This window comes from Sceloporus undulatus, chromosome 4, assembly GCF_019175285.1.
Source record: "Sceloporus undulatus isolate JIND9_A2432 ecotype Alabama chromosome 4, SceUnd_v1.1, whole genome shotgun sequence".
NCBI lineage: Eukaryota > Metazoa > Chordata > Lepidosauria > Squamata > Phrynosomatidae > Sceloporus > Sceloporus undulatus.
Window position 1 is genome coordinate 28,045,758 of NC_056525.1, and position 27,011 is coordinate 28,072,768.

The 27,011-nt window shown below is 40.7% G+C and overlaps 1 protein-coding gene across 1 annotated transcript; it reads right to left on the reverse strand.

The window, feature by feature from the left end:
* Positions 1-27,011, reverse strand: LOC121930056 (somatomedin-B and thrombospondin type-1 domain-containing protein-like). Its single transcript, XM_042466215.1, has 5 exons — positions 26,555-27,011; positions 20,139-20,333; positions 17,733-17,811; positions 16,062-16,238; positions 1-4,929 (listed from the first exon to the last, which is right to left on the reverse strand). The coding sequence occupies exons 1-5, from the start codon at positions 26,820-26,822 to the stop codon at positions 4,812-4,814; spliced, it is 837 nt and encodes a 278-aa protein (XP_042322149.1). The 5' UTR covers positions 26,823-27,011; the 3' UTR covers positions 1-4,811.

Sequence of the window (27,011 nt, forward strand, 5' to 3'; positions counted from 1 at the left end):
ACAGAACTTAAAGTAGTGTCAAACTGCATGATTTCTACAGTGTAGATGCATCCTTGGAGATACTTTTCCATTGCCTAGAATGCATGTTGTGTCAGCTTCCTCTCCCCTCCCCTCCCCCATCAATCCATAAACAATATGTAAAGTGCAGCTGTTGCAGAACTGTGGACTCTGTGTTCGTTAAATCAGCACTTCTAGCTGATTGTTGTGATGGTGCAAGTCCATCATACTCCTACAGGTAATCAACAAACAAAACTTTAACAAAGTGTGTTTCAAGAAAAAGAGTGATTTAGAGCAGAGAACCAGAACTGCAGTGGTTAACCTTTTCTCCACCTGTCTCATTTTTTCCACAGCAAATCCTCCTCCAGCCATTATTCCCTTGGAGGTTCTGGTTATACGTTTAGTGCTGCAAATGCACATCTGGAATTCTACAGGAAGAAAGGGAGGCTTGAGTGAAGAGATTTGTAATGTCTAGTTTAGGCCAAGCTAAACTGGCTCTCTGCCTGAAATATCCACAGAGAGGATTAATCCTGACACAATTTTGTTTTTCTTACAATGGCCACAGTGTATATTGGATTTTAAAACTACAGTAGATATTTTCTGCTGTAATGTTATACATACACACAGAAACTATTGTATATAGCTATATATAATAGCACAAGGCTCTTAGGGCCTAAATACTCTAAAGGCACTAGATCCCACCTGATCTTGGAAGCTAAAGCAGGGTCAGTTGTGGTTACTTGGATGGGAAGTCACCAATGAATACTAGGTGCTGTAGGTTATAGTTCAGAAGAAGGAACTGGCAAAACCACCACTGCGTATTCCTTATTTAAGAAAACCCTATGAAATTCATGGGCTTGCCATAAGTTGACAGGTGACTTGAAGATGCATACACCCACAAGGGGCTTACATGGAAACACTTTAAGTTTCCTTTCAAAATGTTCTCAGGTCCAAATCAAGATGCAAAAAAACCCCAAACCTCTTCTATTGTTTGTGTACCACATTCCAATGTCTGATAATTCCACACTAAGCTTTTAAATGGTCTAGACTAGCTTTCACTAACTTTGCACCCTTCAGATGTGTTGCAACTAAAATCCACATCATCCTCAGTCAGCATGAACATTGGACATGGTGGCTAAAGGTAATGGGAATTACTATCCAATTTATCCACCAAATTGGGGAAAGTGAATGTAGCACAGAGATACATACCCACCCATTTTTTCCAAAGCAAATTATGAGAATGACAAGATTCAATGCTCTTGAATCTAGTAACTTTTTAGAGTATTAGAGTTTTTTAAAGAAAAAAAATATCAGGATTAAAATGCTGCCACTATTCCCAAACTGCACAAAAGTTTCAACATTTTACAGTTGCATGAGAGATTATTCTATTCAGCAGTGCAATCCTATATATGCCTATTCAGAAGATACCCCCATTGAGTTCCATAGGACTTTCTCCCCAGTAATTAAGTACAGTATTGTAGACTAAGGGGCTGCCTGCAGCCACCTCCAGCTGCACTGGATTGGGACTGCAGCAACCACACACCACAACCCCAATCTGGCTTTTCCAAGGCATAATAGCTGTGGTGCTGTGCCTTTAAGGAGCTCCTTTGGGCCTACATCTTGTGGATGCAGTGCCAGAGAAGCACCAAGACACCACACGCCGTGTGGAGTAGTGTGCACCATCATGCCACCCTGGGGCGGAGTCAGGGCATGCGTCATATGGACGCCATGCCCCAACTCTGCCCCCACGTCAGCCTTTATGGCTGGTGTGCACAGTCCCATAGTCTACGCACACTTAGTAACACCCACTGAGTTCAGTGGTTCTTGCTGTAAATGAGACATGTACAGGAACCAATGAAGCATATAAGCAGAACTAGAAGAAATGCAAGGGATCTGTGATTATAATACTGGGAGACATTTTTAATTAACAATTTCAGAAAACAAGTGGTTTTGAACTGTGGCTCCAGGATGGGAAGTTTAATTTCTAACCCAGTATTTTCCAAATTATCCGCCACCTGAAGCTACTTACCACATGATTTTAAAAAAAATGCCTTTCTGTTTCTGCTCTGTGTGAAAAATATAAGTGCTTAAATTTTAATTGGCTATTTTTCTTTAGGTGCATTATGTTCATTTTAACCACCTCTAAGGCATTTCATCAGCAGATGAGGTGCATGTGTGTGTGTAAGAAGAGTACATGAAGACAATGGACCAAAACAGACAACTGGACTGAATGTCCCAATGGTTTTGCCTTCAGTTTAACCAAACTGCAAGCAGCACATTTGTCTGAAACAGAGGATTTTAACCCTCCCTTGATCCAATTTGCCTCCTGAAGAGGATCAGCATTGATCGAATATGTAATTTGATGCCAAGGCTAACATTTCTTTCATAGAGAACATATTCAGGGTTAACCACGTTGGCCATGCAGCAAAATTTATGGAGTCTAATTTTGGATGGAAATTAATGGATTAACAGGGTTTAAATTTTATTGCCCTTTGTCCCAGTCCCCATGGCCAAGAAGAGAAGTGGCTTCTGCCTGCACTGAGATGCCTCCATACAAACCAAACTACAACAGAAATGACGTCTGATACAAAATGTAGGCTTGTGATCCATTATGTTTTCTCTCCTGTATGGTTTTTAATAGCTTTTGCCTGATGATGAAGTCAGTGGAGTCCCAAAAGCTTGCATGATTTATTCTGTGCATTTTGGTATCACTCTTTTAAAATGTTTGGACATTATTGTATTTCACAGTTTGTTTTGTCCATAGAGTTACAGTAAGTCATCACTAGGGTTGGTGTCACCCAGTGTCATCCCCCCACTGACCTCCTCCCATATCAAATCATATATAACAATGCCTCTCCTTTCTCTTCACACTGAGCCTCACCCCACTCACACCATCTCTTTAGTATTTTAGAGGGATGCAGGCAACTACCACCACCAATTTCTACCAAAAGGTGATGTTTAGGGAGCATTGGTAACACTACCTCCATTAGGGTGTCACCTTGTGAAGCCCCCAAGGCAAAGAATGAGTCCCACAGATGGGAACTGGCAGGGAACAGACAGAGGTGTGAAAGCAGGAAAATGTTTTCTAATTTCACATATAAAAGCAGCTAACCTATATGTACAGAACCGTATTAGTTGGCCAGTTTATCTAAGCACTTGCAAGTGTGTGGATGCAAATTCTACATGAAAACACACACACGCCTTAGTCTCTTAGCAATATAAATTATGCAAAAATATGTACTTTGTGCTCATTTGGTATGTATGCATTCTGCTCCTCCTATCCAGGAAACTGACCCCTAACTCTCTGGAAATCTTATTCAATCACAGGTTTCTAGCATCTATGATTACGACAGGTGTTGTCCTAATTGGTTAGTCATCACTTTGCAGCAGCCATAAGGGCTAGAAACTTGTTCTGATAAAATAAAAATAATAAACGCACAGAGTTCTGGGCTAAACACCATATCCAGGACATTTCCCCTCTGTGTGTGCAGAATCCATTCAGACCTTATCACTAGCAATGCTTAAAAAGCTCTCCAAGTTCAGGTTTAAGATTAACTTCAGGGACTCATAAAAACTGAACTTTGCCAGCCTCCAAATTCTTCTCTGGCTTGGATTAAATCCAAGCCGGAGAAGAATTCCCAGTTACCACCCCCACACCCCAGTTTAGACTTCTTGAAGGCCAATGAGATTTCATGCTTCCTTTGCTCACCATAAGCATGTTGGTGAGCTGGGAGATCAAGTCTCCATTATTCCCTCTTATACCACTTCATTCCTCCTAAAGAGCATCACTGCTACTGACCCAAATGGATAAACCTTGTTGAAAAGGAAGGGACCTGAGATAAAGAGTTTATGGGAGTGGGTGCCTTAGTCTAGCTTCTGAAACTTTATTGTCACAAATCCCTCTCTAAACCTTGCTACCTAAGATTTAAAAATAAAAATAAAAATACCAGGAGCTTAAGGTAGGGTATTAGACCTTGGGAGGACACAAAAGTTTAGGGGGGGGGAAGCAATGGTCATGCAATAGCAAAGGTGAGAGCCTTATTCATCTGTGGGACATCCAGGTTACTGTCCAATTTGGACAAACAACTACTTAATTTCACCGGATGTATCCAAATATACTGTTATATCTTCTATGCTGTAACAACAGCCTATTCCGACCACTGACGAAGACTTGTTGTTGAAACGCGTTTGGTCTCATTTTATCAATTTATCTTTTGTAATGGGCTTGCTATGTTATCCCTCCCATTTGTTTACTTGGAGGTGTTGAAAATTTCATTTGTATTTGTATGGGTAGTCAATATGTATGACATCTCCATATACTCGTTCCATTAGTTGGGATTTATAGTTCTATAGCCTAGTACACATTGGTCACATCAGCTCTTTTACCCATTTGACACGTGAGCTTTTGATTTTATCTTAGGGCTCTGCACACAGACTACAGCACATTTGTCTGTCTGGAGGACTGACTAGATTTTACCCATCCCTCCCATTTTTCATCCAACTTTTCTAGTTTGTTTCTAATAAAACCTTTGCTATTGCATGACCATTGCTTTTTTTCGCCCTAGACTTTTGTGTCCTCCCATTTTCAGTTTAGGTTTAGGGCTACACCTTTGTGTCTTCATCAGGGTATTAGACCTTCGCAGAATGTTGCTTAGCACCAGCAGCAGCTCCTTATAGCAGCAGTGACCCGATCTTCAACTGTAACAGTCAATAGTCTGATGTGTTTCAGATGTGTTCCTTCATCACTGGACTTTTTGTCAGTGTGAAGTGGCCAAGAAATTACGACTCAAGGCCAACAGATGGGTATATGAATATCAGATGAACAAGAAACTGTGAACAGAAGGACAAGAACAAGTGTCCAACTGGCGGACTCTCTTCCAGGTTCCTCTACATCTTGGGTTTCCCACAGCCTGCCAGTGCAGTAACTGGTTCCTGGGAAAGAAAACAAAACAAAACAATGCATTGACACAAAATGTTTGCTTTTGCTAAGGCAGCATTTACAGTATTTATTTATTCTTTCATTTAATTTCATTTATATGTCTCCTTTCTCCCAAAGTGGGACCCAAGGTGGCTTCCAAAAACATCAAAGCATACAAACTTTCTCACCAGTGGGCTGGCCAGCAGTTCACTAAACCTGTCACACCAGACAGACAGCAGAACCAGATGGTGTAAAAGCAGAGGATAGCTTGGAAAAGTTACTTTTTCAAACTACAGTTCCTAGAATTCCCCAGCCCACATAATAAGTTGTTATGCTGGCTCAGGATTCTGGTAGCTGTAGTCAATAGTGTAACTTTTCCAAACACTGGAACTGAGTGTAAAAAAGAAACAACCAATCCTTATATTCTTTATATATACTGTGACCTCATCCATTGTTCTGTACTTACAGAATGACATGAACTAAGAACAAGAGGGACACTTGCCATAGTAATTTTAAAACACCAAAACACTTACTTCAGAATCTGGAAGTTCTAGCAACCTAACTGCACAGTACTAGAACTTAGTTAGGTACATTGTGTTTCGATTTCCCAATCTGGAGACTAAGTTTTTTAAAAAAATAAGTGTTTTGATTTCTCAGTCTAGAGATTCCAAATCAAGTAAACAGGAGAAAGTTTACATTATATCATTTGGATGTTGTTTCAAATGATCTCCATGTGGTGTTTTCTCCATACTTCCACCTTAATATTTCACAAGAAGAGACATAGTTTTCAAGATGTCTCCATGGCATTGCCAATTTAAAAAGAATGAAACCTCAAAGAACTGTCACTATTTAAAACAGAAATTATTAAAATAGATGGACCAATGGTATGACTTAGTATAAGGCAGCTTCATAGATTCATATGCAACTATTTACAGGATTATTCTCTTTGGGGAAAAGGATTCTGTACCAGCACCCTCAGTTCCTGGCAATGTAGAAGCCCTTAGTACACATCCAAACCATGTGTACTAGCAACCAAAAGCTGATTTTCAAGGAAAGTAATATGCAAACTATTTTTACATTCATTACAAATTAGGACCTGCTGATGAAGAAAAGCACATAAAGTTGCACTTGGAAAAACATTTTCTTACATTCTTCCTTATCTGCATGTATATAATTGTCCATCATCAAACTGCATTCCACAACTATCGTCATTTACTACAAACCTTAAGGAACAGCTAATCCTTGCAAGCATGAGGCACTGGCTCTTCTAGCAATTCCCAGTGCATGCGCTTTGCAAATGTCAGCTGTGCTTACTCAAGCCTGAATCTTCTAATGCCTTTCTTTAAAAAGAAAGAAAGAAAGAAAGAAAGAAAGAAAGAAAGACAATTGCAACACCAATTTAAAGGTTGATGGTTCTAGGATTTAAAATACCAGCTGTAAAAATATACAGCCACCTTATTTTCTAATATTTTACTGCTTATTAGTGGATTCCTTAAATGACTGGTGTTTAATTTGCATTTTTACATAATTCATTTTTTCATTATTGGAACCTTTTCAAATTATGCTGGAAGCCACTTTACATTCCACCTGTGTAAGAAAAGTAGGATACAAATCAAATCAGTCAGTATCACTAAATTGTCTCTGTTGCAGGCAGCTCTCAGAAGCCACTTTTATCTCAGTTTGACTACTGTATAGGTTCAAGACAACTTGAAACTGTCTCCAATTAATCGAAGACAAAAATGTATGTTGACTATTACTAGGGATGGTCCTGCTATTCAGACTGATTAAACATTACTCAGGTAATGCTCAGCATCTCTCCCAGCCAGCATATATGACAAAGTATATTTAGATCTTGCAGGAGAGGAGATTAGAAGTAAACTAGATCTACACAAAAGGCTGCCTTATATCTGAGTCTGACCACTGGTCAACTCAGACTGGCAGCAAGGACTGATGAAAGTTTCAGGAATTATTCTTTCCTAGCACTATCTTTTATGCAAAGGGAACTGTAGCATCTTTGTGACTGTGTGAAAGAAGTTGTAGCATAAGTTTTCATAGATTATCACATGGAGAAAAAGGAAAAGAGAGAAGCGGGATGCTCTTCTCCTTATTGCATGATTGCTGGAAAGTTATCACACAACATCCCAGAACATCATGCTCATCCCATCCTTCTCCCATCAATGAGGTGGTATGGCCCCATCACTTTTCATTAACGGGAAACTATCATTAATGAAAAGTGACGGGACCATTCTACTTCATTGACGGGAGAAGGATGGGATGAGCATGAATTCACAAGATATCATGTGATAATCTTCTAGCAATCACACAGTAAGGATGGCAACATCCCACTTCCCTCCTGTCCTTTTTCTCCTTGTGATAATCTCCGAAGACTTGTTCTATTTCCTCAGATGCACGGTGTCTATTTGTTGTTATTACTTCTCATCAAGTCAACTTCAGCTCAATGGCATCACTAGGGTTGGTGTCACCCAGTATGGTAACCCATGGTTTCACCCCCCCCCCCCCCTGCCCTTTTCCCATACCACACCATAAAAAAATCCTTAGTAATGTATTTTGTACTAAGGTTACTCATAAATCATAATTCCAATATATTACTGAATGGTAATAGTTGTGACATAAACAACTAGCAAAATTTAAATTATACCTTTAAATTACAATATCATATGCACATCCTAAATGTATTTACGTATATATAGTTTCAAAAAAATTCAAGAAAAAAATAAAAGGTTTTCTTAATTTTTAAAAAAATATTAATTTTTGGGGGGGAAAAAATAAAATTTTAATTTAAAAGAAACCTAGGACCTCTCCTTTCTCCTCCCACTGAGCTTTGCCCCACTCACACCATCTCTTTAGCATTTTAAAGGACACAGGCAAATGCCACAGCCCATTTCTTCCAAAAAGCAGATGTTTGAGATGTAGTGGTCCAACCCTCCTAAGGTTGTTGCCTGGTGTTGTCTGCATCCCCAACACTCTCCTGATGACACCACTGCTTCAGCTTGTGGCAACCCTATAAATGAGAGACCTCCATGATCCCCAGTCATTACTTGCCCAACTCAGGGCTTTGGCATCCTTGACTGAACAAATCCACCTGTGGTGTGGTCTTCCTCTTTTCCTACTGACTTCTACTTTACCAAAGATTATAATCATCTTTTCCAATGAGTCATGTTTGAAAATACAATTTGACATGGAACAGTCTCAGTTTAATCCTCTTTACTTCTAGGGATTGTTCAGGCCTGATTTGGTCTAGGACTTATTCATGTCTTTTTGGAGTCCATGTTATTCATGGAACTCTTCTCCAGCACCACATTTCAAATGAGTTTATTTTCTTCCTACCAGGGCCTGATTCCCACTACCTTTTAAACAGGATCGCAAATGGGTTTGAACAGGTTCAAATGACCCTGGTTCCCACTGGAATCAAATCACTGAAGCAATTTGGAGAGGGGGGGGCCATACTCTAGACCCATTTAACTCATGTCTTTTTGACGCTGATTTTTTTTCTACAGCTTTTTGGATAAATCAATTCCATGTAAGTGTGAACCAGATGCAGATCAGAATCAATTTAAATTTGCCCTCTGATTGGCTGGAGTGGGTCCATTTTGAATCAATTCATTTGTGAATGTGAACCACAAGTGGGTTATTTTACAGGGGAAAATGACATTTTCCACCTCAGCAGGGCCAGTGAATAACATCCACTACTAGCTGCTCTGAACAGAAAATGTTTCAGGTGAAAATATATTATTTCTGTGAGACTGTAGTGTATCTCCTCTTCATCTCTCACTTTTGGTCTTTTTAATAATGGGGGGGGGGGGGGCAGAGTTGCAGACTTTATGGTTCTCCTGAGCAGGCCATTAGTACCCTTTTATTTCTCAGTAGCTTGTTTCAGCTCCAGTTCTGTCTCACAACCATCCATCCTTTCACTGAATTCCTGCCAGAGATGAATTGTCTGCAAAAGACATGTTCATTCATTCTCTACCCATTCTAAAGATTTTCTCCAGCTGTCTTCCCAGCTCAAGTAATCAAGAATGGTAGATCTTCATGTCATCACATTCTCCAATAAAAAAATGGCCCAGTGCTTCTTCAAAGGCCTATTTCAAGAAGAACAAGGAAGAAAGAAGCACTGACAAACCAGCCCAGTTGCCCAAGACATGACCTTGTGAGTTATTCCAAACATGGCTGAACTAATTTAACAAAATTCTTTTGAACTATGCACACAGAGAGAGGGGCAAGACTGAAATTAGATCACTCTCTTAAGCCATTTTCATCATGTTGAAGCACTTCCCAGGAGATCTAGCAAGAGTTGTCATTCTGAGTCCAAAAATAATGTCCCAGTGCAGAAAACAAAAATGTAACCTCAACATTTGGTCATCCAGTAGGGAAACATAAATTTCACAGGGAATTGACATAAAGAGCAGTCCCTTTGTTGTCAAGAGGGACGGACAAGGCAGAGGAGATAGTGCAGTGGGAGATTCCAGTTGAAAATGAAACTGGATATAAATAAATATAAATAAAAGGATATAAATACCTAAATAAATAAATAAAATGAAACTGGCAAAGGACACAAGGCAATTAAAAACAACAATGGGTTTTTAATGGATTTATTTGTAAACACTTGGACAGCTCAAGTGGCTTCTTTTTGCATGGAGGGGGTAGGATCTACATTGATTAAAGCTGTTCAAGCTTTCAAATCAGAAGGCCTACTGGCAGCATGAAAGGGCCAGATAGATGCTGTCACTTTGGCTCTTAAATTGTCAAAAGCTCAGTGAATATTAAGGATCAATATTCAGTTTCTGCAGGATTCCCTTTTCACTACTGATTCTTTTTCATTAGTTCTCCCTTGCCATGTCACACAAGAGCTGACATAAAGTTCTGGACATTGAGAACTAACCATATTTTAATAAACTGTTTGCAAGTAGTAAGGTCCCCCCCCCCCACTCCAAAGGCTTCCCCATGTTATCAAGTATGGTTTTATATAAATTTTGGGTGCCATGCTGTCTGAAGTCATGACCCCTGACTGACCCCATCGCTAGTCGCCATTATCCCAAAAGCGAGCAGACCACATAGCCAGCCGCCTTGCTAGGCATGGTCACAGGCAAAAGGTAGCAGCAGTTTTGGGAGTTGCTAGACCGGATTAGGAAGCTACCTGAAGCAGGAAGACAATGGTAATAGCTTCCTCATTAATGAGCCAGTGATTAAATTAACAGCTCAACCATCAAGATATTTGCTCCACCTGAATAAGTGGCAGACCTAGGCTTTGTGTATCTATTGTGTAAGTTTCAGTTTAGACAAAGATAAGTCATCAAGCCTTTTGTCAGCCAGGCTGCCATAGCCTGAGGTTATGTTTAGCAGTATATAAGGACCTCATTTCCAGCCCTTCCTTGGGCTTGTAGAGCAGACGTTCCGAGCCTGAGTTCCTAGGGCATCTTGCTCTTCTGAAATCACTTGAGCGAAGCCAAGTTCACTGTCACCAGGCCTCTAGTTAGCTTTGCCTGCCGGAACTCAGCTCCTAGCCACGGCGGCCGCCACTTTCTTTCCCCGTTTCCGCGGCCGTGTCTCACCATACACCATTCCTCACATCCGATGTCTTGGAGAAGACTTCGAAGGTAAATATTCCCAACAGTGCCTCTATCCTTTTCCTTTACTCCTGAATTCACCCCTCCCTTGCTATAGTATTGAATGTGTGTGTGCGTGTGTGATCCCTTTTGTTGTGCAGCTTAATAAATGTTCATATTCTAATTGCACCTCCTTTGGCATCTGAGTCTCTGTCTCTTGGGGTTGGACTAGATGACCTCTGGTATACACATAGGGACACAATCCCGCTGCGTGCATTGTTAGGACATGCCTCTCGTAATATTTGAGCTAATTAAAATTCCCCTAATTCAATCCTTCCTAACACCCAGGAAAGTTCAGGGGTTTCTTCCTTCCCAAGCTGCTAGTATCCTGATAAGTTTAGTTAGCTAATGGTTTATTTGTTCCTTTTTTAAAAAATAACCCATATACCACATTACCATCAGTTGACATAATTCATTCAAAAAAAAATGGAAAAGTAAGAGGCAGTAAAAAAAAGATGACCACTTTACTGAGGAATTGATTCAGAGAGATTAATTCAGAAAATCACAGCCCTGGGCTTGCAAAAATTGTGTGGGCTTTTTCATTCATAGGGTTGCAATAACTCAAAGTTGCCATGACAGTAAATAACAACAAATACCTAAAGACAAAACTTTTTGTTACAGAATCCATGCAGAACTAGAACTAAAAGGTAGACATTGTGCATTATCAGGCTATCGTATGTTGGATACATTGTGAGATGACCTGACTCATTAGAAAAGGGGAAAAAAACGCTCAGTAAAGTGGAAGGCAGTTTTAAAAGAGGAAGACTACATTACAGATCGATAGACTCCATCAATAAACACATAGCTCTGAGTTTGCAAAGCCTGAGCAAAGACCTCCAAGACACCCTTGATGACAGGTGTTTTGGAGGTCTCTCATTCAAAATACAGTCAGCCCTCCTTATTCATGGATTTTTTCTCCATGGCTTCAAGCATCCATGGTTTGAAAATATTTTTTTTAAAGTATAAATTCCAAATAGCAAACCTTGATATTGCCATATTATATAAGGGACACCATTTTGCTATGCCATTGTATTTAATGGGACTTAAGCATCCATGAATTTTGTTGATTACAGGAACAACTAGGAGTGACCATATTACACCAATATTGAAATCACTTCACTGGCTGCCTATTAGTTTCTGGGCACAGTACAGTACAAGGTGTTGGTTATTACCTTTAATGTCCTTCATGGCCTGGGCCCAACCTATTTAAAGAATCGCCTTCTTCCGTATAATCCGCCCCATACCCTCAGATCCTCTGGGAGGAATTTGTTGCAGTCCACAAAGACCAGATTGACGGCGACCTCCCAGAGGACTTTTTCCACGATCACTCCCACTTTATGGAATGGCCTGCTGGATGAGATCCATCAAATTATCAACCTAGAGAGCTTCAAGAAAGCTGTCAAGATGGATCTCTTCTGGCAGGCCTTCCCAGAATAGACCCCGGCCACATGAAGATCCCCCCACAAACATATACAAGTGAAGACTCTGCCCACCATTATTCTATTATTGTATTATTGTTTTTAGATTTTATTGTCTGTAATTTTAATCGATATAATTGTTTAATCCTTTTTAAGGGGGGGGGTAGAAATTGTATATATTGTATTTTTAAAGGTTGTATGCTGCTTTGATTGTGGTAACAAAAATCAGGATATAAATTAAAGTTTTATTATTATTATTTATTCACAGAGGATCCTGAAAACAACCCCAGTGGATAATAAGGGTCCACCGTACTGCCCCAACAAATCTATGGATTTTTGCCATGGGGATTTTTTTTGTTTGTTTGTTTGAGAAAACCTAATATAAGGGTGGGGGTACTATTCCATGAAAATGTTTTCCAGTGATCTGTGATGCAGTGAAATATCGTAGGTTGGCTTCCTTTAGGAAAAATAGAAACTTCCATTGCAGGGAGAATGGAATTGGCATTGGACATGTAGGCCCTAAACGTAATCACAACACTACCCAACAGCCATTCTCAATGGGGGTCACAAATCAGCCTTCAATTCATACAATGCAAGTTTTTAAAAGAAAATTCAGTTAAAAACAACTAATTTTGAACTTATCTCTGTTTGATTCTATAACAAATGTACTGAATGGAAAGTAAAATTGATTTGACTCTCTTTCCTAACCTGAGGATGGTGTTCATATGCTGGTCATACTATCCAAGGAGGTAACACATTTAAAGCCAAAATGATTAAAATGAGGCTCAATCATACTTTCAACATATCATGAGAAGATATAATTAACTGGAAAAGACAATAAGGCTGAGAAAAGCTCAAGGCAGTACAAATGAAGGAAAACCTCCACATGGGTAGATTGGCTCAATAAAGGAAGCTAAAGCCCCACATTTGCAAAATTTGAGCAGGGCAGTTTAATAACAAGATCTTTTGCAGGTCTTGCATCCTTAGAACTGCAACTGAAACTGACAACATCCATTCACCTTAAGCAGGTAAACTTAGTTTCTTGTATCTCTGGAAGACAAGAAATATATTTTTAAAAAACGGTAGAGCAACCTATCCCTGAAGAAAACATACAAAATATATCTGACATCCTGTCCTACTTCACAGGGATGTAATATCAGCTTGTTGCTGAAATCATGGGAAATGTAGTTTGGACAGAAGTCTTAAGATCTCTAACAGAATAGCCAGAAAGCTCAAACTACAATTTCTAAGATTCTTTAATGTAAGACATGGTAGCTCAGCAGATCTCAAAATGACATAAACTTAGGTCAGCATGGTGTAGTGGTTTGAATGTGGAACTACAGCTCTGGAGACCAGGGTTCAAATCCCCTCAGCCATGGAAACACACTGGGTGACTGTGGGCAAATCACACCCTCTTCCCCTCAAAGGAAGGCAATGGCAAACCCACTGGGAACAAATCTTGCCATAAAAACCCTGTGCCTTAGGGTCATCATAAATCAGAAGGTCCACAACAACATTAGGCTAAACTGCAAAAAAAAAAAAAATGTTGTACAGCTGCTTCGACAAACATGCTTAACCTGCCTGCTTTTGGTTTGGAGAAAAAGCAGCTCTGAAAACACTGTCACTCTGGTTACTTCTTCCCCTTATTCTCCCACTTTAAGACCAGCAGCCAAGTATGGGGTAATTTTTCTGCAGTAAAATGGGTGTGATATAAGCCTCAGGGTTGCTTCTTCGCTTGAAGAAAAATGATAAGATTGGCCAATCTATTTTAAACAAGGGGTCACTTTTTCTAAGGCCAAGTTGTACTTGGTGACACTCCAACTACTGAAACATACTGCCAGTGTTTATAATTGAGGCAGGGCTCATAAGCTTCATTAGCAGGGACAGTGATGTCATTTGTCACTATCACCTCCAGCAAAGGCTAACTAACTAACAAAGGCTAAAAGTCAGTCCAGGATGGCAGCTATAATTTTTCTGTCTTCGCATTTAGCATTGCTAACAGTACACCCTGGAAAGTTTAGAAAGTAAACTTATTTTTTTTCCACAGTGATCTACATTGCATCTGCATCTGAATAAATAGGGTTCAAAAGGGTCCAAGATGGCACATGGAGATACTGCTAGAGGGCAGGAAGGAAAATACAGACATATGTAGATAGATAGCGACTGGCAACACAGGCTTCCATTTTTGGTCACATATTGAGAGTATAAAGATGAGCATTTAAAATTCAGCATTTATCACGACACCACTGAAGGCAATATCTGACTGCAGCTGACAAGCAAGTTGTCTTTGTGGCAATTAATTTACTGTGGCTCATTCACACATGCCAGTCATAACTGGAGGAGGCAAATAAGCCGTGATGCTTGGGCATGCGTGAACTCTCTCTAAGTTTGATCAAAGAACTGTAGATTCAGGTCTTCCTCTCTTAGAATCCTGCAACTCAGTGATTTTTGGCCTTACCTCATCTCATGCTTTTATTAGACTCCAGGGATTCCAAACAAAATAAAATTGTGTTAGGCTTTAACTTACATTTAATTTTACTGTATTTTATGGCCTTTTCAGACAGCTTTACTGGTTGTTATTGCTCTCTATCAAAATAACTTTGCAGCTCTGTACTATAGATGGGAGGGTAGTGTGGGGGAAGAGAGACTTAACAGCCTTGTTCTTGCTGGTGCCACAAATAAAGACTAGCTTGAAGGGCTTTGCTGGCCTGAGTAGTGGTTTTCCACTACTGAGTGTATTTATAGCACCTAATAATCCAATGTTCATGTTTCAAATAAAATTTATCTGGAAACCTGGGAAAATAAAGCACTTTTGAAAACAATATAGTTAAGTAAAAGTTAAATAGTTAAATTGACGAGAGAGAGAAATATAATAATACTGAAGTAGTTAAATAACAGTTATTAAGTAAAATAATTATTTAGTTAGTTAAATGTCTGTTCACAAACAAACAAACAAGCTTCATTTATATACTGCTTCATACTGCCTAAACAGTGTCTAAGCGGTTTACAACTGTAAGCTAATTTGCCCCCAACAATCTGAGTACTCATTTTAGCGACCTCGGAAGGATGCAAGCCTGAGTCAAGCTTGAGCCCTTTTCCTGGTCTTGAACTCGCAGTACAGGCATTTAACCACTGTGCCACCAGGGCTCCTGTTGTTGTGTGCCTCCAAATCATTTTGACTTATGGCGACCCTAAGAGTTTTCTTGGCAAGTTTCTTCAGAGGAGGTTTGTTATTGCCATTCTCTGAGGCTGAGAGATTGTGACTTGCCCAAGGTCACCCAGTGAGTCTTTAGGTTCAACTGAGGAATTGAACCCTGAACTCCAGATCTGTAGTACAACACTCAAACTATTTAATAGTAAAATAGTTTTAAAAACTGCAATCATTCAGGTAGAATTAGTTTCCTCATGAAGAATTGATCCTGGACCCTATCACATGGGGTTAAAAGAACAGCTTACCTTTACCAAATTCAGTGTTAATTCGGGAGGCAGCCGGTTCCTATCACACATAAATCGCCACCAAATTCCCACCCAGGTCCAAAGTGGCTTAGACGACTCAGGCTGCATCTAGGACAGACATGGGTGGTGATTCAGTGGTGATTTATGTGTGATAGGAACCAGCTGCATCCCAAATTAGCACTGAATTCAGGAAAGGTAAGCCACTCTTTTATCTCCATGCAATAGGGTCGCTAGTTGAGCCTGGATGCTTTATAGTCAGCAACAATGTATACATGTATGTTCTTAAGGGAAGTGATTATCTCAGCAAAAGTGAATTCCCCAACACAGGCTTAATATTGCATATGAATTTCACATCACCACCTAACCATCACCTAACCAAACTGCTATTATCAAATACAGACCTGGCAAGCTATGTGTGCATAAGTAAAAACCAACTCTTAAGATTCCTTCTTGAATAGCCTGAACCGGAGATGACATCATACAGATTTTTTGCCTTACAAGTCCCAGTAGCATTTAGCAGCATTACCAAAGACAAAGAATGCTGGGAACTGCAGTCCAAGAATATCTACATGTAGATGTTAATTGGAATAAAATAAAATTAGCCTGCACAGATTTCCAATTGAGCAAAAGTGAAACCTAGAGTCTTACTTCTTGGCTCCACTGCCATCTCCAGAGCAGTGCAAGCTCCTGGAATCCAGAGCTGGATGCTGGCACTCCACACACACTCTGTGACCCTCGCTGAGGTACTTCATCCAATGAGTGTATGAACTGTTCCCATTCAAACAGCCTTCTGTGATGGCGGTGAGCTGAAATTCAACACAATACCTGACACAGAAAAGACAGAAGATGTGACCAGCAATGCAAGTCTATGCACATTTATTTGCAAGCATGTCTCTGGCAGAGCTGATCAAAGTACCTTTTTTGGACCACAACTACCAGAATTCCTCAGCATGAGCACTGGTAGTTCAACATAGCTCTAAGGTACCTGGACTGGATAGTTTAGATGGTAGGTGGCAGATCAAAAAGTGGAATGCTCCTTCATGAAAAAATATTCCTTGTATAAAGAAAACCAGAAAGCACACATGCCTAGCTTCATTATAGAATTGCTTTTCTATGTGCACAGGGATGCATTTGTTTTGTTCACAGAGAAACATTCAGCCTTCCGATCATGCAGCTGACAAGGGCACAATCCAACAATTTACCACAACTTCCATTGCTTGTGTGAACCTGGATTTAAATGGGGTATTAGGGAGAAAATATTCTGATTGGTGGCATTCCTGCTTTAAAAGGCTTATTTCCACTTATGTACTACAACCCCACAGTTTTTAAAATGATACCAGAAATAATGGCAAGACAATATGAATTTTAAAATGCAAAAAAAGCTTAAAATGCAATCCTAGAAGTGTGAAATGAGGGGGAATACACACACACACACACACACACACACACACAAGATTAAGTTTAGGCAGAATTTAAAAGCAACGTTTTACAAGAAACATTGTTAATTGAAAAAAAATGCTTTTTTGTAATGAGGGCTAATTGAAATTGCATTGCAAAAGTAATGCAATAAATGAGAAGGGCATACATTTACTGATGTAATAAACCATATTTTCTATTTATGTTTAAAGTTCCTTTGAAAAGGCATTTTCAGCATTTTAACAGACAATTTGATAAGAAAAAAACCCAGACAATTTGATAAGAAAATAATTTTTCAAGTTTTATGCCATTCTCTTATCAATCCTTAGCAAATAAATAAATAAAAACATGAAGTATGGTAAAGAAAATATAATGAGCAGCACAATGTGTTGCTGGAAATGCCATAATGAGCAATGGCAATGTCTTTTTTTTTAAAAAAATTGGGTAACAGCAAAAGTTTATTTTTGAAAGATAACTTTCTATGGTCTGGGATTTAGAAATCCCATGAGGATACACTCTTTTAGAGTCTTCTGACCCAGGTCTATGACTCTACTGGTACATCTGAACTATTAAGTTATATCAGTTTAACACCACTTTAATTGTCATGGATCCACCCCGCAGAATCCTGGGATTTGCAGATTAGTCAGGAATTTACAATTCCCTATAGACAGCCACTAAAGCAATCTAGCAGAGAAGCTTATGTTTTTCACCAAACCATGAATTCCAAGAGATCGCAGAAGGAAGCTACAATAGTTGAAGTGATGTCGAACCGCAACAAGGGTGCTAAGTGCAGATAAACCTTAAAACCAGCATCTACTATGTGCCAAGCAGACCACAATGTAATCCAGGATGGGAGGAACAATGACACTCCTATAGATTACAATGTTCAAGGGCATTACTTACCCATTTCTTTCATTTGCACTAGACACAGCACGCTTTTTCCTTGCTTTCCCATAGCCTCCAGTGGTTATTAACGCTGGGACTGTTCACATCAAAAGGGAAAAAGAAAACACCATAGACATGATAAGTGACAACTGTGCTCCAAGCCTGCTTACTTCTACAGAACAATAAAGATTGGGACATTTATGGGTTTTAATGCTATTTTATTTTCCCTCTGGCATAAAATCGAAGAGTGTTCTCTCCCACGGTTCCACATAACCAGTGATTATTCATCATCATACTGGACACAAATGAGAATCCTTCCTCAGCCCTGCTCCACAGCATCTCTTTATTGTCAGAACAGATCTGCCTATTGTCATTCCAATAAATAAGACGGAAGGAACAAACTATTTTAATAATAATTCTCAACAGGTTTTGTAGAAGAATATCTCCTATTTTAAAATTATACTGCTTCAACTGCTCTCCTGCCCACATATTTCATTTTGGTCCCAGCAAAATAAAAAGAGGTGTGGGGAGCAAGGAATAATATTTAGCCTAAACTAGTAAGCTATCTGCAACACTCTGTTCACACTAGAAAAAAGAACTAGTTCTTTAGGACTCCTGTCATTTTTCATAAACACATGCATGTGACGAACTGACTTACAAACCAGCCAATCAGAAGCCAGAGACCCTAAGCCAATCAGGAGCTGGCTGAGGAGTTTGAAGATTCCGCTTGACAGTTGGGTTGAGTCAATTAGGGTTTGGATTCCTGAGGGATGAAGCTGGAGTTCAGTGGGGGAAGATAGCTAGTGTTCGGTCCGGAGAGGGACAGTATTAGTTCTAGAGAGTCTAGAGAGGAGAGACTCAGTGTAACCAGACTCAGAAGGGCCTGTTACAGACAGCCAAAATAAAGCTGCTTCGAGTCACAGTGGAGGTATGGTGTTTCAATGATGCATGCGTCCTAAGAGCCCAGAAGCCACACCAAAGCCACACTCCAGTCCTTAGGGCTGGATCATGTCTTTGGCGCGACTTCTGGACTCTTAGGACGCATGCATCATTGAAACACCATACCTCCACTGTGACTCGAAGCAGCTTTATTTTGGCTGTCTGTAACAGGCCAAAGAGGGGTTTGGGTTACCTAATTTCCTGAATGATAGTATAGCCTGTGTGGCTTAGATATTATTAGAGAGAAAGTTAAAACCAGAATTGTATATATGTCACAAAAGAAGACATAGTAACAACTTCATGTCCAAGTTACCTTTGCCTATTTTGTGTTAAAATCCACTTGGCCTGTGATTTAACATCCATTCACGCTACTGACCTTTAAAAACCCACGGGTGAGTTGGGTTACAAAGAAGGAAAGAATTGTGAGGTGGTGGGGAAATAGTTACAATGCATACCTAGGCAAAGCTAGAAAAAGTTATTTTTGGACCACAGTTCCCAAACCCATTAGCCAGTTGGTATTGCACTTTGTTGTTTGTTGTTGTTAACTGCCCTCGAATTGACCTTGACTCATGGCAACCCCGTGATACTGCATTACATATCCAAAAACCCTCTGTGTCTGTCTATATATATATATATATATATATATATATAGTGTAGCACCAGCACAGGTTGAGGAACATGGAGGGGATGATGTTGCTATCAAGGAATCTCCACAAGGTGGCGGAGAGTTCTGTGGGTGCTGCTTCATAGCCCCCAGTGTGGGGGGCAGTACTTCCAGGGGCAGAATCAAAAGAGCACATCCCTCACCTTGCTGGCTTGTGCCACTCTATTCATGAGTAGCATGGCATGCAGCAGGGGGAAGTGTACACACTCCCTCACCGCTGCATTCCATTGTACTCATGAGTTGAGCAGCGCATGGTAGGGAAGGGGGTGCGCTCAGCAGGGTGTCACCCCTCTTCTGGGGTGTCATCTGGTGTGGTCCACACTTCCCACACCTCCCTAGTTATGCCACTGATTCTTAGCATTCCTCACCATTGACTATGCAGACCTAGGTAGATGGTTATAGCAGTCCAATAACATCCAACAAGTTGACTCTCACTTATGGCAAACTTATAGTGACAGTATGTAGAGAGATCTTGCAGCACCTTTGAGACTAACTAAAGAAAGAAGTTGGCAGCATGAGCCTTCGTAGAATTAAGTCTACTTTCTCAGATGCATTATGGAGATAGGGTTTTCTTGGCAAGATTTATTCAGAGAAGGGCTGCCATTGTACTCCTCTTAGGAGTGTGGTTTGCTTGACATCATTTAGTGAGTTTCCATGGTTGAGCATTTAAACCTTGATGTCTCAGACTTCTAGACTACCACTCAAACTACCTCACCATGCTAGCTCTCAGTGCATCTATTTTTAAACTGTTTTTAAACAGTGCTATGAAACATCCTCCCCACATGACCCAGAATCCCAAACTGGTGCCCTGGTATACTTACTAAAGGATTGCTTGCATTCTGTTCCTTGGCTGGTCCAATACTCCAAACAACCAGCCTTCTCCTCTAGGGAAGGGCATGTTTTGCCCCCATTTCTTGGCTCCTGGATTATATGCCTCCTTCGAATACGGTATGTTGCCTTGCAAGGCTCTGCACAGCTGCTCCATTCACTCCAGTCAGAGACCTTGCAAGAGACCACTGTAGGAACAAGAATATTTCCAGTTATTATCCATTCTCAGAATTACCAGATTGACAGGAGTCTCTCAGAAGAAGGACTAAGGTACATTCCTGAGCAGGAATATCAGCACTTAAGATGTCCAACTTAGATAACATTTCTGAACTGATCGGTAAGTCTGGTCATACCCTTAAGCAAAGGGAAGTTGCTGCCTCAGACAGAAAATTGGTGATATTGTGAAAAGGAAACCAATGGCTAGTTCCTTAATTTATTATTGTAGTTTTAGTGTCAAGGTGGAGAGGCACTTCTGGGATTTTCTGACTCATATGACAAAATAATTTTTCAGCATTTAGATACTATGTAATTTGATACAGCAGGTGGAAGGTGTCATATGCTGCTCTGCCCTAGACAGCCAAATGCTTTGGCCCTGGTGGTGCAGTGGTTAAATGCCTGTACTGCAGACATTCACTCACAAACCATAAGGTTCCGAGTTCCATACTAGCGAGAGCTCAGACTCGACTCAGGCTTGCATCCTTCTAAGGTCACTAAAATGAGTATCCAGCTTACTGGGGGCAATTAGTTTACACAGATTGTAAACCGCTTAGGGAGTGATTAAGTGCACTGATAAGCAGAATAGAAATGTACTTGCTATTGCTATTTGGGTCAGTCCTATGGACTAGCATACACAAGCAAATTAAGTAATAGAACAAACTGTTGCATTTCATCTGTACATTTAGGAAAAATCATTTTGAAGTGCTCTTCCACATAGAAACTAAGAATTCTATATGGCAGTGATGGCGAACCTATGGCACGTGTGCCAGAAGTGGCACTCAGAGCCTTTTCTGTGGGCACATGTGCTGTAGCCCCAGCACAGAGTTTGCCAGAGTTTGTTACTAGAAAGCCAGAGGGACATGGCACTCTGAAATTAATAAGTGGGTTTTGGGTTGCAGTTTGGGCACTCGGCCTCTAAAAGGTTCACCATCACTGCTATATGGCATGAAGAAAACTAACAAACATAAAGGCCACTGCATTTGTTACATTTTGGGGTGGGGGGAACAACTAATTTCTATTTTTGTAAAATGCCACAAGATGGCACCACTTACAAATATATTGTTGAGATATACATATCGTGTCTGTGTGTGCAAATAAAACTGAGAGATAAGTAAGATTATTTTAGTAGTCCTAACAAGTGCTTATCAACCAACATATCTTTCATGGAAAGAAAAAAAATCTGTTTGGTCTTAACTTTTCCACTTAAAATATACACATAGTTGTGTTTCATTTTGCCTCCTGTTGTATGAAACTTTTATTTCTTGAAAGTTTTTGTGTGCAGTTGGTGAACGAAGTGTCTTAGCATTTGGTTAATTAGATCAACATAGTGCGTTCTCACCCTTAAAGATCAAGAAAAGCAACCTCAAATTGTCCAGACAATGAAGCAGGATCATGTAGGGCTGGGAAAGATATCCAGTGGTTTGTCAGCATGGCTTTGATATGAAAGGGAGGGAATCATAAAATAGTGCCCTTTACCCTAGACTGAAGGCTCAACAGCTTAACAAGAGTAAAGAAATTTGCATGTAATGTTTTCTCTGTGTGGATAACTTCTGCTAATCAACCTGTGGAACACCAGACGTTGTTAGATTCTGTATCCCAACAGTCTCCACCAGCACACTCAATAATGATGGATGATGGGAACAGTAGTTTGTCAGCATCTGGAGGGCCAGGAGTTCCTTACTCTTCTGTTAAACACTTCCCTCTGTCTCCACATGCTTTCCTCCTATAAACTAAAGTAGTAGTTAGTCATCTTTGACAAGGCATTTGTGCAGTTCTGCTGGCCAAGTTTGAAGTTTTGTACTAGAATCCCTCCTCTGTAGTAACTCCCAAATACCACAGCATACAGCTCAGGTGGCAGAGTAATTGACTCAGCTCCCTTTATCTCCAATTTGCATTGGGTTATACCCCACCAAATAGGTTGAACTTAGTGCACCATACAATTCTAGCCGGAAACCAAAGTAGGCCCTACAAAGCAACCATCCATCTAACCCTTGCACAGCATCATGTGTATGCAATATCCTCCCTTGGAATCCCAACTGACACCAGTATTGGCTCCATTCCAGCAACAAACACATTTATTTCAGGCCTTGGGGACCTAAATGGATTTGGGTTTGTTTGTTTTTTCCAAAAATAGATGCAGTTATAAACTGTCTTAACCTTCTAAGCTGTTTTAGTTTGCTAAATTGTTTAACGTATTCTTAGTCTAAGTTCTTTTTATTGTTTCAGATCCTACATTGTTTCAAACAATTTAAGTGGATTTTTATTATCTCATGCTAAAGAAAGGACTATAAATAGTTTAATACCAAAAATAAACCAAAATACTAGACTAGAATACGGAAAGTCACTGGGTGACTTTGGGCAAAAAACACTCTTAGCCTCAGAGTTTGTATAGGGCAGGCAAACCTTTCTCTGAACAAGTCTTGCCGAGAAAACCCTGTGATAGGGTAGCCTTAGGGTCACCATAAATCAGTCACTGCTTGAAGGTACGCAACAACCATAGGGCTAGCATATAAACCATATTTGTTCACACTGATTTCCATCCTCTTGACATTTGATTGTATTAAAGGGATAGCAGAAAAACATGAGACCCGGGGTGGCTACTGTACATCTGCATTGTATTCAATATAGAACTGGTCTGATTCAGTGTAAGGCAGCTGTAAAGCAACTTAAGATGAGCCATGTGCTGGATCAGAGTGGATGTTTATTTAATCTAGCATTGCGTTTCCACAGTGGCCAACCAGAGGCATCTGGGAAGCCCATAAACAGGGATTGTATGCAACACTACTCTCCCACTTGCCTTCATCAGCAATTGAATTTAAGAGGTATACTGTTTCTGATACCGGAGGTAAAATATAGTCATCACACTCAGTAGCCATCTGTAGTCTTTGTGTTTGTGTACATGCCTTCAAGTCACCTGTTGACTTATGCATCTGAGGAAGAAGGTTCAAGTCTATGGAAGGTCATGCTACCAGCCTCTTTCTTTCTGTTGGTCTCAAGGTGCTACAAGATCCCTTTGCATACTGTTAACTTATTTAATTGAGTTATTTTAGTTGAATAATACTCAGAGAGTATTCTGACTGAGGAGGAATGTATTCAGACATTACTTTCCAGTTAATAAAATTTGTTTAAGCCCAAGTATTTGGCAGCTGCATTCCTATACACACAATGGCTTGGGTGAAGTTGGGTGCCTTGGGTGTAACAGTGTTGGTCACATTGCTTGGAGGAAAAGTATGAATATGAGCAATGAACTCAAGGTAGAACAGCTTTTTTCCTTTGTACTTTATCCTCGGAGCAAACCCGTGAGGCTGAAAGAGATTAGCTCAAGATCATCTAGTGAGTTTAATGGCTCAGTAGGGACTTGAGCATGGATTTTACAGGTCCCAGTCCAACAGCCTAGACCAGGATGGGAGAAAGTGGGGCTCTCCAACGCTCTGTATCTGTGGCCCTCTGTATCTGTGGCCCTCAATAATTCCTGCCTCCACAGAATGACCTTTTTCTGCTGCTCCTGAAAGATTGAACTGACAGATGTATAAGCTTCCAAAGTTTGAATTCACTTTCTAAATAGGCTGCAGGGGTATGCACTATTTAACCATTAAAAAAAACTCCAACAACCTGTTTTTTTCAAAACCAAGTGTACTTTTGTTTTTGTTTTGGGTTTTGTATGGGGGGAAGGCCTTTTTTGTCAGAGCTTGAAGCTCCTGGGAACAATAAATTGGCCCCTGGGCCTGCTGCAATTGCCCACACCTGTACTTGACAAAAACAAAAACACACTGAAAACAGTCTGGTTGTTGTTGTTATATCTGAATCCTACTTTCTTCCCAAAATTGGGACTCAAGGTGGGATACAGTTTAAAAGAGCGATACAGTTAAAAACATAAAAAACCTGAACATTCAAATAGAATTATACTAGTCACAATATTAAAACTTTTCAAATCTCTACTTAAAAGACTAAAAACAGTAATGTTATCTCTCATATTTTTATTTATTTATTTATTTCGTTTTTATGCCGCCTTTCCCTAAGAAAGGGACCCAAGTTGGCTCACAAATAAAAACAGTTTTAAAACATTAAAACATTCATGTTGGCTTCCTTTTGGCTGTTGCCAGGCTTGATATAGCTAAGAACTGGAAAACTGGAAAGTTGGGCATTGCAGGATGGTGGACGAGACTTTGGGACCTGTGGTTAATGGAGAAAATAGCAGACAGTCATAACAGAGCAAGAGGCTTACACTCTGGATTGACTTTCCACATGATTTGGCATCCACTTATTGAATACACCCAGCAGGACTTGGTTTCTAGACATCCCCTGATCATATCTACATTTTTATGGAAAGATGTCTTCCAGGATTTCTGAATGCATGTTTTGTTTATAATTTCCAAAGCATTATTTTGTGTTATGGTTTAATTTCTGCTTTTTCAGTGAAATAACCACATTTGAGGGCTTATTATCTCTGATGTAAGTTTTATTTGTTGTTGTTTTAGTATACTGTTTGTTGCCATGTTTTGTTTGTAAATAAAATTATTTTTAAAAACATTCAGAAGAACTTCCTGTTTGTAAAAGCTGCTCGACAGCAGAATAGACTGCCTTGGAAGGTAGTGGAATCTCCTTCTTTGGAGATCTTTAAACAGAGGCTGGATGGCCATCTGTCAGAGGTGCTTTGATAGCGTATTCCTGCATGGCAAAATGGGGTTGGACTGGGTGGCCCTTGGGGTCTCTTCCAACCCTATGATTCTAAGATATGACTCTGGAGAGTCTCAGGGCAAGTCACCCCAGTAAGTAATTTTGTAATTGGGTAAGTAATTACGAGAGCCATCATAGTGGTATAGTGGTCTGAGCACTGGACTAGGACTCTGGACAGCAGGGTTCGAATCCTGGCCCAGTCATGAAAAACCCACTGGTTGACCTTGTGCAAGTTGTATGTTCACAGCCTCGGGGGGGGGGAGGCCATGGCAAACCTCCTCTGGACAAAACCTGCCATGATAAGATCCCCTTAAAAGGTAAAGGTATTCCCAGTTGACAAGGTTGTTAAGTTGTGTCCAACCATAGGGAATGGTACCTACTTATCTACTTGCATGCTTTCGAACTGTTAGGTTGGCAAAAGCTGGGACTAGTGATGGGAGCTCACTCCATCATGTGGCATCCAGGCCTGGAACTGCCAACATGCCAATCTTGTAATCAATAGAATCAGCATCTTAACCACTGGAGGCACTAGGGTTGGTGTCACCTGGTGCGGTCACTTATGGTGTCACCCCCTTGTTGACCTCCTCCTCTCATTTCACACCATACAGAATCTTCAGTAATTTTGCTTTTTTTGCACTAATGTTACACGTAAATCATAATTCCCATATACCACTGAATGTAATGCTAATAGTTGTGGCAAAATTAAAAATCATACCTTCAAATTACAATATCATATGCATAACCTAAATGTTATTTACATATACATAGTGAAGATTTGATTAAAATGTAATGTTTTTAAAGAAAAAAATTTAAAGAATAATTTTCAAATAAAAGTAAAAAGATATATTTTTTTTAAAAAAATTCTGGGACCTCTCCTTTCTTCTCCCAGGGAGGTTCACCTCCCTGCCTCCATCTCTTAAAGCATTTTAAAGAGATACAGGCAAATGCTACACTGTTTCTGCCCAAATACAGGTGTTTGAGCAGAAGTGGTGTCACCCCCTTTTAGGGTGTCACCTCTGCGGTCTGCACCCCTCTAGTGATCCCATTGGAAGGCATACAACAACATCTCCCAGACACACACCTCTAACTCCTGGAAAGCATGGCCTCTATAGAATCATAGAGTTGGAAGAGACCAGCTTCCAGTCCAACCCCATTCTGCCATGCAGGAACTCTCAATCAAAGCATCCCCATTGACAGATGGCCATCCAGCCTCTGCTTAAAGACCTCCGAAGAAGGAGACTCCACTACACTCCGAGGAAGGAGTGGAACACACCTTACTCTCAGGAAGTTCCTCCTAATGTTCAGATGGAATCTCTTTTCCTGGAGCTTGCGTCCATTACTCCGGATCCTAGTCTCTGGAGCAGCAGAAAACCAGCTTGCTCCCTCCTCAATATGGCATCCCTTCAAATATTTAAACAGGGCTCTCATGTCGCTTCTTAGCCTTCTCTTCTCCATCTCCCTGACCTGGGTCTTCTATCCCTTCCCCTGTGCCTGCTTACCTATCCTGGCTACCTACCTGGGCACACCTGGCGGTAGTCATGGCAACAGTCCCAGGTGCGAGGGCAGGCCTGGTCGCAGTAGCAGGCGCCCTGGGAGCCGTCGGGTCTCCATCCGGAGCTGACACAGGCCAAGCTCCGGCCAGAGCAGCACCGGCCCAGCTGGGCACAGCCCCCGCCCTGCCAGCCCCTGCTGGGCACCGCCAGGCAGCAGCAGCAGCAGCAGCGGCAAAGGAGGAGGAAGGCCAGCTGCAGCCGGGCACCGAAGCAGCAGCCCTGCCTCTGCATGGCTGGGGAAAGGGGTGGCAAGGGGCTCTCGCCGCCAGGGTCCGAAGGAGGCAGCCCTTGAGGCGAAGCCAGTCGGGGCAATCGGGACCCAGAGGGCAGGCGGAGCAGGGAGACTCCGGCCGCCTCTGGAGGGAGCCTTTTCTCGTCCCCCTCGGAGCCGCCTTTCTAGAGATCCTGCCCAGCCCCAGC

Coding starts and splice junctions, on each gene's coding strand:
- LOC121930056 (XM_042466215.1), bottom strand. CDS start 26,822: ATGCAGAGGCAGGGCTGCTGCTTCGGTGCCCGGCTGCAGCTGGCCTTC. Junction 20,334..26,554: donor CTACCGCCAGGTGTGCCCAG/GTAGGTAGCCAG, acceptor TTGTTCCTACAG/TGGTCTCTTGCAAGGTCTCT. Junction 16,239..17,732: donor AGTGCAAATGAAAGAAATGG/GTAAGTAATGCC, acceptor TTTCTGTGTCAG/GTATTGTGTTGAATTTCAGC.